General features: G+C 44.4%; 1 protein-coding gene across 1 annotated transcript in view; it reads right to left on the minus strand.

Annotated features, from left to right (window-relative positions):
- Window positions 1-8,226: 8,226 nt before the first annotated feature.
- The window catches only part of LOC311139800 (putative leucine--tRNA ligase, mitochondrial), a 36,336-nt gene continuing 31,629 nt past the window's right edge, over window positions 8,227-12,933 (minus strand). The window contains exons 18-21 of the mRNA XM_084174756.1: window positions 12,440-12,517; window positions 12,217-12,328; window positions 10,496-10,623; window positions 8,227-8,607 (exon numbers count right to left, since the gene is read on the minus strand). Coding sequence (XP_084030882.1) covers window positions 8,428-8,607; window positions 10,496-10,623; window positions 12,217-12,328; window positions 12,440-12,517 — 498 coding nt within the window. The 3' untranslated portion in view covers window positions 8,227-8,427. The remainder of the gene's footprint in view (window positions 8,608-10,495; window positions 10,624-12,216; window positions 12,329-12,439; window positions 12,518-12,933) is intronic.

Here is a 12,933-nt window from a genome sequence, read left to right on the forward strand (position 1 = left end):
GTCCAACCCTAATTTAGCATATCTGATTCAGCTAGTTAAGGTCTTGTTGAGCAGCTAATAAGTACAATCAGGTGTGTTAAATTAGGGTTGGACTGAAAACCCACAGGACGGTAGATCTCCAGGAAGAGGGTTGGGCAGCCCTGACCTACACCATGGTCAAGCAAATCCATGTTTCCAACATTTTCGGACTACTAAACAACTATTGATTTAGAACCACGGAGAGTTACCGCAAGTCCCAAAGAAAACAGGAGCTGCCGCCATTATTCCAGCACCATTTCAACATTTCAACATCATCAAATCACCTATGCTTAGTCTAATACAGTGACATGTAAAAGATACCAAAAACAATTTAGTCCAATCATTGTAAGCTATATATGATTTGGCTGTCCATGGTTCTGATTTCTTTGTGTGTGTGTGTGTGTGTGTGTGTGTGTGTGTGTGTGTGTGTGTGTGTGTGTGTGTGTGTGTGTGTGTGTGTGTGCGTGCATTCTTGCAAGTAGAAAAAACATGTTGTCTCACCCTACTTGTAGAGAAACGCCAATGCCATCCTCCTCTCTTTCATGTTGACAAAACGGTCTATGACTCTGTTATACAGTACACAGTTTTAGTTTTTGTTGTCCTTGGCTACCTGGCTAAATTGCTTGCTCGCTAGCCTAACTTCATTTCATGGAGAATGATGAGCCAGCTAGCTAACATTAGCCTACTACATCTAGCTACATATTCAACTTCCATCCTCTCAGGCCAGGGGTACAATGTATGAATTTAAGGTTGAATCAGAATCACCGTTATAATCATTGGCCAGTACGGATAAATAAGTTAAACCTCAAGTCCAAATCCCTATCTCCATCCATGGCTAATTTAGGAAAGGGACAATTTCATCTATAGTAGCTAGCTAGCCATCGGAGGACAACAACACAACGAGATGCAACAATTCAAGTTTTTTCTGTCAATTACATTTTGCTCTCGATGTGATGTGATTGGTGAGAAGCCAAATCCAAACTGGCTTCCCTTGAAACTTTTTTTTGGTGTGCCAGGACCATTCACAGTTGAGCTCACTCAGTTTAGCTCAACTCTGATTGGCTATCATTTTATACTTTTTTATCAAGGGAGGCCAAATGCTCGCTGGCTTCCCTTTCATTCAATGCTACGGGTGGCAACAATGTCATACTCTTTTTGACCAGACAGCATCAGATAGAGGGGGACTGTTTCGCTCGCTCGGATGCTTTCTCCGGTTAGATACATTCAGCCTCTTGCAAATTTAAGGAAAATTATGAAACACAGAGAGATGAAAGATCAATTATTTATTATGTTTTTTTTCTTGGTCAATGTTTTGGGGAAGCCTGGCTTCCCCTGGCTCCCATGAATAAGCGCCACTGGCAACAACATCGCTGTTAGGTTTTCATTTGGAAAAGGTGAAATTAGCAATAGAACTGAGAGCTTTTTTTCATAATGTATGTACATTTAAAGAATATGAAATACCAATGTACAGTTAAAAACATTACATTGGAATGTAAAAGAACTTGAGCCAACCTCCTCAAAGTGATGTGTTGCTATGGAGAGGTAAACAACAGAATAACTGTGGCTTAATGTGGTCCTTTACCAGACATACCAATGCTTTAGCTTTATCCCCAAAACAATTAAATATAACAGACAAACCTCATTGTGCAATGGAGGCATAGATAATATATAATGGAATGACCAAATTATCAGATTTAGTTCAGTCTCTGAGAAAATTAGCCAGCTCCTGTGTATTTTTAGCCTTGTACAACCACACTGATTTTGTGAGCTTACATATAAAGCTTGTAAGATCAGTCTGGTTGTACCAGGCTAGTATGTTTTATCTCCTTCGACAATTAAGCAGGCTGTGAACAGCCTAGTGAAATGGAGAATGCTTGTGTGATTAGCCCTCATACTCCACCCTTGCTCACACATACTCCACCCTTTAGTTTCCACCAAGTCAAGCTCAGGGCAGGGGGAAACTTTCAAACCCATCAAAGACTATGTTAATGTAGGCCTTCTGTAAGTCTTTGGAGAGGGCCTGTTGTGGTCTTCATCTGGTAGTTGAGTCACAGAGGAATATTGTTGCCTATTTAATTACTTACAGTAGCCATGGAAACAGCTGCGTTTATGAAGGTGTCAAATGTCTCCGGGGCTATTGCTGACACAATTAAATGTGTGTTCAGGGGAATTTGGGTGTGAACTGTGTCAATACACTGTATGATAACTGGCCAATGAAATGTATTTATGTGAGCATAAAGTAATACCTGTATTTTTTTATCACTATTGACTGTCACAAGCCTTCCTCTGAGACACTAGCTATGTTTCCATTTAATTGTCCCATGATTTTTTGTCGACATTTAGAAAGTTTGCATAGAAAATAGATGCAACAATTGCCTGCTAGGGTGCTTTCTTATTTAAATATCTTGTGTCGATAAAACGGCTGGACGTAATGACGTCATACCTAAAAAATAAAAAAAATCTAGCAAAAACCTATATTGTCGAATAAAATGTAGTGGTTGAAGTGTTTCCATTTCCCATTTAGGCAAATTGCGGATTAATAAATTCGCAACAGCCCATATGTCCTGACACCTGTTTCATGTCTAGGTAGCCCGCGAAAGCCAGCATGGATAGAATGCAATATGTGACTATATTTGCCATATTCTAATTTCTCATGTGCCCACGTATCGCCATGGTCCGTGCCATTGTGAAACGTGCACTCCTGTAGATCTGAAATAATTGGATGGTGAAACTTCCCAGCCAACCAGAAAAGCAAAGCGAAGCAATTCAGGCAGTCTTGAAAGTCAGGACAATCCTTGTCCTGCAAAGCAAAGTATTTAGCAAGCAGTAGGCTAGGCATTTAGAATGAAATGTGGACTGGAGTTTATAGTTAGGCTACGTGAGGACATCACGTGCCCCGCGTACCTTCAGAAGTATTCCGCAATCATCATTTATTAAAAAAATTCCATAAAAAAAATTCCATCATAATTTGTAAAAAATAAAAATAAAAAATAAAATAAGTTAGACAAAATAAATCCACACCTATAAAAATGTTGTCGATCTTTAGAACATTTCTATATCTGCCGTTTCCATGACAGATGTCGCAAAGAGTAATTTTTTTGGACAATGCTTTTGTCGAATAAACCTGGGTCAATGGAAACCTGCTTAGTGTCGCTCTCCTGCACGAAGGCAGTGGGCAGGGAGCTCAAAACACCATGAGAAAACTGCTGAAGTTGGCTAGCAAGTGTGTCCATTTCACTACAATTGTGTGATATTCAGTGTGATTCATGCTAGAACACCTGTGGATCCAGAGAGAGAATGTAACGTTGAAGGAGCAATAACAACACTGTGTGAGAGAAGGGGAGGGAATCAGGTGGCTGATAACGATTCACAACCATCGCCCTCATATCTCCCACACAGCCCTGAGTCATGCCTCAGCAGTGTGAAACAAAACACACCACATGTGCCAAAAGAGAAACACTGATAGGACTGAAGGAGAGTACAGTAGCCATAATGTCTCTTTGTCTCCTTCCCTCTCTCAGTGGTGACGGGTCATTCAGGGCAGGTGGGGCAGAGGCCCACATTTTTAGCTTGCCTGTTTTGCATGTTATTTTTGCATTAATACGTGTCACATATCAGTTTGCAAACAATGTAAAAAAAAATACAAAAAATAATTGAGTTAATAAAGCCACATACAAACATGGTCTCTTTTTTTATTTATTGAGTAAGGCAGCTCAGTGCTTTCTGTGGTGGTGGTGGGGCAGCCAGCGGAAAATACGGAGCGTAGGTGTTGGTAATGTTCTCAAGTTGCGCCGTGATTGGCTCAGTGTTCTGTCACTCATGGGGACACTACTTCAGCCAAGTCTAAGGGTAGAGCTCGAAAATTCAAGCCCCTTGGGTGCTGCCATAGAGTTACATTAGAAGTGCCCATCCAAGAAGGCTCGAGGTCATTGGGCACAGATAAAATGACGTCAAATCACGTTATATCTACAGTAGCTTTGATTGGACTGATCATGTCAACATCATACTTTCAAAATCTTAGCTAGCAGTCATCATCATGAATCAAGTGGACAATCTACTGGCAAATCCTTTTTAATGCTTGTCATATATAGAGAAATAATGAAGAGAAATTATCGATAAAACGTATCGGTGCTCATCGGCCATTGGACATAAACATTACACAACAAGTTGGAAATCGCAAATTCAACAATGAGTGGTTTGGAAGGAATCAGTGGCTAACTGCAAGCATTGCAAAGCAATCACTAGCCTGCTATTCAGTGGAGTGGCTGTGTGGTCCCAAGTCTGGGATTAAGGGTCTCTTTTCCAAGCTTAAAATGATAAACATTCAACATTGGCAATGCTGTCAATGAAGAATGATTTGTGCCGCGCGCAAAACAACTGTTAACTCGGAACTGCGAAATCTGACTTCAGTGAGTTCAAGACAACTGGGAACTCGGGAAAAACGAGCACCGACTGGGATAATACGTTTTGAACGGTCATCCAACTCGGAATTGTAAATCCGGAACTCTGGCCTCTTCCTAGAGCTACGACCTGAAGATCACTGATGTCATCATGATTCAACCTTGTTTTTTTCCAGAGTTCCCAGTTGTCTTGAAAGCACCATAAATCCAGAGAATGCCAGACTTTGATGACAAAGTTTGATGACAAAATTTGCCCATGAAGGACCGCCGCACCACCTTCCTGTTCAAGTGAGCACAGCACAACAAGATGAGTCCAAAAATGTATTGTATGCTGCTGCATAAATGATGTAATATGCCAGGGAGATATGTATACTGTAGCTAAGAAAGTAATACTAAGTGTTTGTTGTGTAGTAAGCTGTTAGTAGCCCATGTGCCTCACCCTAATAATTTGGTCTATTTTCCCCTCTTAATTTTGCCTACTGTTCTGACTTGGTGGTGCACATGTAGCCTATAACCTATTTGAGAGAAATGTAATTATCGAATATTGTAAGAGCTTTCATTGTCTGCTTATATGCCCCCTTTATTTATCCTACGGTTCTGACTTGGTGTACAGGGAGAATACTGTAAGAACGGCCCATGTTCTGAATTCTGTCGCTGTACATTTCAAAAGTGCTGAACAAATAGCTATATTCACTACGTCCGTCCTAGCTCGCTCATTAATGTCTTAATCGAAATTACGGATTGCCTTTTATATGCTTGTCGTCCCCTTATGCCATAGTTTGTACATCTCAATTGTCAGTATGTTTTTTTTTAAAGGCAGTAAATGAGGCTGAATGAACTGTTTCACTGCCAGACAAGACTCCGCTGATAGCCAGGTGTAGCAGTGGTAAGGTGTTGGGACTGCTATTGGGACTCTGCTGTTGGGACAGCTTTATGTAGGCCCTAACAGTTTGTGGGCACTGTTTGTCACCGTTATAGTGCAGTTAATGTATTGTTTAGTGTTGTGTTGTGTAGTGGGTTTGCTGGCATGCATCCCACTTTTTTTTTTTTCTTTGCCCCACCAAGATTTACATGCTAGAATCGCCACTGCTCTCTCTCTTTACTTTCTCTCCATTTCTTTCTCTCTGATGACAGCACCCAGTAAAGAGAGTACTTGCCAGGTTGGGTTCTGTTATTTCACTTGCAACACCACGAGAATAAAACATGTTTGCTCCTTCTCATAAAACAGCTAAAGTGTATGTCAGCTTAAAAATAAATCAAGTACTCAGTTCAGCTTGAGTCATTTTCAACAAGAGGTCATAACTGCTTATAACTGCTCATTACTGCTAGTCTGGCTGACACCTAACTCAAAGTCTTCTTCACTTCAGTCTGGAAAGGCTCCATGATGTTGTAGGCAAGATGCGTCAATAATGAAGGGGGCTGTGCTTTTTTACTGATTAGCTCAACTTGTTTCTCACTCAAACACCCACATGGGCAGCTACACACAGCCCACGAGCGCCGCCCCCCTTCCAATACAACTGTTGGATTTTCAAATCCAAACAACGAGAGGTTTCAACCCACCAGGTTTGAGAGAACCAATCAAAGCTCAAGCCACCTTTTGTGCAAAAACTGCACTAACAACAGGCTCCTGTCCTGTCCAGACCAGTGTGTCACAGCTCTCCCTCGCATCAGCCAGACTACATTACTGTAACATTAGGATAACACCTGCTTATTGTTTTCTAAAAGGCCATTGGTCCTTAGCTCCTCCCCTAATTCCTGGACATTTTACTAACTTCCTGTTATTCTGTCTCTCCTGTGAGTAATTTCCTGTCCACCTGATGGTCAGTGATACACGATGGAATGTCCAGGGGGTCTGGGTCAAAGGTCAGGGGCTCACTGAGGCAGAAAGGCTTCCTTTAGTACACCGCTCAGCCTCTGTTATTCTTTAAAAGCAACCATCTCCCCCCTTCCCCTATATCCCCTCTCTTATTCCCTGTAATTTAAATGTTCCACCTGATCACATTTCACACTGTCCGACCGTGTCAAATCTAACACAACAACATCATAATAGAATGACAGACAGGCTTCTCCTTCTCCGAGCTGACCCAGAGTTTCAGGCCATACATTATAAGGTCTGTATATCAATTACATACATACAATGTCACCTTGAACATTCACACACTAGGAGCCAAAGTCACAAAAAGAGTAACAGCAAAACAGACATAAGGCTATACAATTCATATGAAAGGACCATAGAAGGTCAGGATGGATCAAGAGATGGGCACTGACAGACTGATCTTGAGACTGGCACATCACATAGAGTGCGGTAATCAAATGACCACTTCCTGATTACTCAGAATGCATGTCTAATCCTGGTGAAGGGAGGTGTCCATTTGGTGGTGGACCCTTTTAATTGAATAAAACATCCTGCCTGCCAGCAACATGATCTGAGTGACTCACTTAGAACCAGTAATGGGTCTAGCCAGTAGATATTAGACAGAGGACACTGTGCTGTCACTGGGGTATAAATAACAGGGAAGGGAAGAGGAGTTATACATGTTATGAAGGAGAGTCCCATTTACAAGCCATGAGGTGGCTCACTGATAGATGATGTTAATGACCGGCAATGAATGGGCTGTGGTAAGGGGTGACTGGATTCAAATATCTCGTGTCCCCTTCACTTCAAGTACCGCTGTCCCATTCCTATGACCTCATCAATCCAACCCAGCCCCAACCTGTGTCCATTGGCCAATACACTGATGACATCATCAGTCAGACCAGAATACCAGCTGTGATTCCAGACACCAGTCAAATTCCTCTATGTTCTCGTAGCGAGTTACAGACTGGACTTCAACACCTTTCAGTCTGTTCTCTGGACTGGCTGACTCACACTGTCCTGAATCCTGCTTATCTGTCCTGTCCCTGCTGCTGCTGCAGTCTGTCTCTACAACATACATGGAGTTCTATCTCCCGAGTGGCGCAGTGGTCTAAGGCACTGCATCGCAGTGCTAGCTGTGCCACTAGAGATCCTGGTTCGAATCCAGGCTCTGTCGTAGCCGGCCGCGACCGGGAGACCCATGGGGCGGTGCACAATTGGCCAAGCATCGTCCAGAATAGGGGAGGGAATGGCCGGCAGGGATGTAGCTCAGTTGGTAGAGCATGGCGTTTGCAATGCCAGGGTTGTGGGTTTGATTCCCACGGGGGGCCAGTATAAAAAATAAATGTATGCACTCACTAACTGTAAGTCGCTCTGGATAAGAGCATCTGCTAAATGACTTAAATGTAAAATGTTCTCTGTGGTTATGGAATTGGTATTCTGAATGGAATGTGATTGTGCTCCCACTGAGGCCGCAGGTCCTGGTTCTGGAATGTTCATCAGCACTTCTGTTGGAACTGGAAGCCACTGATGGAGAGGCCAACATGAGTGGGACCTAATCTCAGTATTTATCAGTGGACTCCATGTGGCTTAACCCTCACTCACAGGTTGAATAGCTGACACACTGGAGCCATGTCACCTCGTAACCATACATGACAGTATGTTGACATGGTGACTTCAGATTGCAAAACAACCTCTGCACTGGAGTAGGGTCTGGTGTCACCATGGTGACAAGGGGTAAGTGATACACATGTCATCCAGTCTAAACACACTTCCAGTCTCAGTGTATGACTCTTGGTATCACAACTGGCAGACGGATGTCCCATTTCACTCATCAGCATTTTTAATGATGCTAGTTTCAACACTATGTTCTGTAGGTTCTATAGCCTACACAGTGTGAGCACATACACCACACGTTCCTCTTCAGCTTTATACATTTCACACAAGATCAGATCAAATGTAAAATATTATCATTTTATTCACATCATAAAGATTTATTTTATAAAAATGTCTGTTCATACTAGTTATTGTTTTCATGTTCAAATAAATAGTATTTCATCCTTCCATACATCTGATGTCCCCGCCTTCAAGTCTGTGAGTGGCTGCGGTTTTCTGATTGACATGACAGTCCAATCAGCATCCAGGACTGAGTGGTCACTCCTCTATGAGGAAGTTGATGAGGGCGGTCCTAGGGGACAGAATGGCCTTCTTGATGGTCCTGTCTCCTAGGAGACGCTGTCCCAGCTCGCTCCCCAGAACCAGAGCCCGTACCTGCTCCGTATTCTGGGCCACCTGTCGAGGCACCAACACTGTCCCACACACCTTGTTGTTGATCTGAGACGAAAGGAGAAAGGGAGAGATGGAGGAGAAATTGAGAAATGGAAGGGAGGAGGAGAGAAGAAAACCCAAAAGGTTAAGAGTAAAAACCTGAATACTTTGACCTCCATCCCATGGCTAAAATACTCTACATTGCTAGTTAGCATTGAGTGACAGCAAACTTAGGTCCAGACATATTACATAATGTACACTGACTGAGACAACTCTCAGTGGAGGCTGTGGCTGCATCCAAAAGCGATCTAATTACATCAGGGGCTACAGAACATGCATATGCCATTCCTCCGCTCCTTTCAGTAAACTGTGTGTGTAAACTGAGCTGTCTAAAAACAGCCAGCTTGTGGTGAAAATGGGCTGGGCAGTCAGATCCTCTACAGCTGAGAAGTAGGAACCTTTATTCCTCATTTCCAGTCTTTGTATGTTTGTGTATCAGTGTGTGTGTCTGTGGGTCAAGTCTAAGCTTTCTCCCAATTATGAGTTTGTGTATTATGTGTGTGTGTGTGTGTGTGTGTGTGTGTGTGTGTGTGTGTGTGTATGTACGGTATCTATTTGTGTGTGTTAAGATACGCTCATATTAGTTAGTGCATGTGTGCACGTGTGTGTGTGTGTGTGTGTGCATGTGCGTGTGTGTGTTGGCCTGCTCTGTGGGACTAACCCAGGACTCAGTCTGTCATTAGAGTCCCAGTGAGAGTGAGGTTAGCACCGCTAGGCTGTGGAAACACACATCAAGGCCTCAGACCAGAGCCCAACCAACACCAGCATCATCATCATACATCATACAGGTGCCAAAGGGTCAATGGGAGAAATGGTTTATGTGTGTGTGTGTGTTACTGTGTCTGTGTGTGGGGGATGATCGTGTACCGTGGAAAGGCAAACGGTTGTGTTTCCTTAATATGAGTTAATGTGTTTCCTTAATGTATGGTTGAAAGGATTACAGGTCCCTCATAGGACAGGCCACGAGAGGAGGAATACATCTACTTCAGATGAGCGAAGTCTTTAGCTGGCTATGATCCATTATCGTAGTCAATGTTTGGAGGTGTGTGTGTGTGTGGACTCTGATTCCCCCCAGCAGGGATCTCTCAGAGATATTGATATTTGAGCAGCTGACTGTGACCCCGCCCACCACAGCTGGACTGCCTGCTGAATGCCTAGGCACCCTTGGCTGCGTGCACACACGAGCTAACGAACGCACACACGCGTACACACTTTCCCTCTCAAGCCATATAATCATAGGTTCTGTGTAAAGAGAGTGAGTGCATGAATGGGGCTACGGCTGTTTTGGTTCAAGGGAGTGTGAGTGCAATTTTGAGAAATACAAGAGTATGCCTGTGTGTGTGTGGGAGTGTAATTTTCTTTCAGTCTGTATAATTTTCTGTAGGGGCATGTGTGCCTTGGCATGTTTATGGGCATGTGTGTGAGTGACAGGGCAGTGAGTGTGTGAGAGGTATGTGTGTCAAATCAGATCAGCAGATGTTAAAGCAGGTGCAGTGAAATGCTTGTGTTTCTAGCTCCAGCAGTGCAGTAAGTGTCTAACAGTACAACACTAACACACAAACCCTCCAAAAAGAAGAAAGGAGCAATAACACAACAAGCAATGTCAGAGTCCGGAATATAAATACGTGGTGTGTATAGATAGTTTGAACAATATACAATGTATAAGTAGGAAGGTATGTACAGCAGCAGATATATAGGATGAGCTATGTGGAGAATACAGTATGTAATCAATTAGCTTAATTTGTCAGCGATCAAAATAAATGATTTCAGAACAATAAACATTATATGAACATTATTAAAGTGACCAGTGTTCAATGACTATGCACTGTACATAGGGCAGCAGTCTCTAAGGTGTAGAGTACCGGGAGGTAGTGTGTGTGTGTGACAGCCTCACCCGTACAGCCAGCTCCAGGGTATCAGGGGTCTCCAGGTACTGGGGGTCTGGGGTAGGCCAGGGCTGCTGCAGCACGTCTCCTCCGCGGGAGAGGAGAGGGCTCAGGGGGTTCCTCACCTGGCTCAGCCCTGAATGGAGGAGAAGACAACAAGTCACAAACTAGAAATCAACCAATCACAATTGATTTATATAGCCCTTTATAGTACTTTACAGACACCCAGCCTAGACGATCCAAGCGTCAGCATCAGCCACTACACTTCACCACTGCAATCTCTATTGTCATTCCTCATGTGATGGGTGACATTCACACTTTTGAAAACTCTATGGAGCATTACAGGAAAGCTGTCAAGAGCTCAGCACAGATCGAGGATTAACAACAGTCCTTCTGTTTGTCCACCCACCGCCTCCTGATGCTAATGTGGGGGTGACCCACAGGGGGCTTCCAGGAAGGATATTAACTTACTCTAGTCCTTTCTGTCTATGAGGGAGAGATAAAGAGAGAGAAAGCGAGCGAGCGAGAACCACACACACACAGTTTATCCTGTCCATGCTCATCTCTCAGATTCCCTGACAGTGGCTATCAGCTGGAGGATGTTGCCTTTTCCTGCCTGTTCCCAAAAAGCCTCACTCCTCCCTGCCCCTACTCCCGGTCCCAGCCCCCCACTCCTCCCAGGCCCCAGTCCTCCCAACCCCCTAGCCCCTACACCCAGCCCCCTAGCACCTACTCCCAGCCCCCAGTCCACTAGCCCCTACTCCCAGCCCCCCAGTCCTCCCAGCCCCTAGTCTACTAGCCCCTACTCCCAGCCCCCCAGTCCTCCTAGCCCCCTAGCCCCTACTCCAAGCCCCTAGTCCACTAGCACCTACTCCCAGCCCCCAGTCCACTAGCCCCTATTCCCGGCCCCCAGTCTACTAGCCCCTACTCCTAGCCCCCAGTCCTTCCAGCACCCAGTCCCCTAGCCCCTACTCCCAGCCCCCCAGTCCTCCCAGCCCCAGATCACCAGTCCTACTCCCAGCCCCTATTTCCAGCCACTCAGTAGAGGGCTTGTTTCTGTGTGTTTGACAATAGGGGGATGTTCTACTGGACAGTGCGGGGGCACACTTCCTCTTCTGGCCATTTTTATACCATCAGGTCACATGGTCAACCTTTGTCCTGACTCAGCATCAGTTACATTGTTCATGTGATAGGGCTGGAGATTCTCAGTTTGGGTCAGGGGATATTTAGTCACAATCACATTCTGGAGGAGATTTGTGTGAAACTATTGTGTACTGAACTCCTAGACCTTGACTCTGCATAGCTTTTCATGTCAATTTTGGTTCATCAACTCAGATTCTTGAAGTATCCACATGGGTACACCACACACAAACAAATGATCTCATTGGACTGTGATGACATCACCAGGGCGTTGCAGAGCGTTTTGTGTGTTAGATAAGAGGCACCATCAACATGACACCGTGAGGTAACTTCCTGTTGGGTTCTTTCCAAACCCACATCATCATTCCAGACAGTCCTCTCATCTCCTCTCCAGTCGGTCTCTGTCTCACTAGGAGTGTAGTAGACTATTCGTTTTCCCACTCTGGGATGGGATCATCATAGCAACACTCACATGACAACACATCATGTGACACATTAATCTTTTGATGAAAACTAATATCATTAATATTATTGTAACATTATTTATTTATTCATTCATTCCCTCCCTCAATGTGTGTGTGAAGCCCACCTGCCCACAGTTCGGAGGCCAGGTGTGGGGCCATGGGAGCGGTCATCACACACAGAGTGGCCAGAGCTTCCTCAAACTCCACACTGTGCAGCAGCACGCGAGGCGACACGTTCTGAGAGGGACAGAGAAAGATGTCAGAGGTCAGATCGAACGCACACACACACACACACACACACACACACACACACACACACACACACACACACACACAGTGTCCACTCACAGAGAGTGTGTTGGTGAGTCCCATGAGTCGAGAAATGGCTGCATTCAGGAGGAAGTCCTCTGTGAAGTGACCTGTGACCTGGAAACACAAGACAAGTTGGTCACAGTGGCATCATATCCAGCCATACTGTCTCTCTCTCTGTGTGTGTCTCTCTCTCTCTCTCACTGACTGACTGATCAACCGCCTGAATGAACAACCCACTCTTCTACAAAGCTTTAACTATCACACACTCTGCTCTCACTCTCTCCCTCTCTCCCTCCAATGCTTCAGTAAAACAATGTTTCCATATGGTAAGGGATAGTATCAGGGAGGACCTCCCAGCTGCCTGAGATGGTTCATGGTGATGAATGGAAAACAACAATAGGACCAGAGGATAAAAGCTTGTTCTCCATGTCATCACTATACATGGTTCTGATAACTGGTTGGCTCACAATGTGTTTAAAAACAAGAAGGCTGTGCATGTGAACATTCCACAGCTAAGTGGCAGGTAGCTT

This window comes from Coregonus lavaretus (assembly GCF_964263955.1).
Source record: "Coregonus lavaretus genome assembly, chromosome: 13".
Taxonomy (NCBI): Eukaryota; Metazoa; Chordata; class Actinopteri; order Salmoniformes; family Salmonidae; genus Coregonus; species Coregonus lavaretus.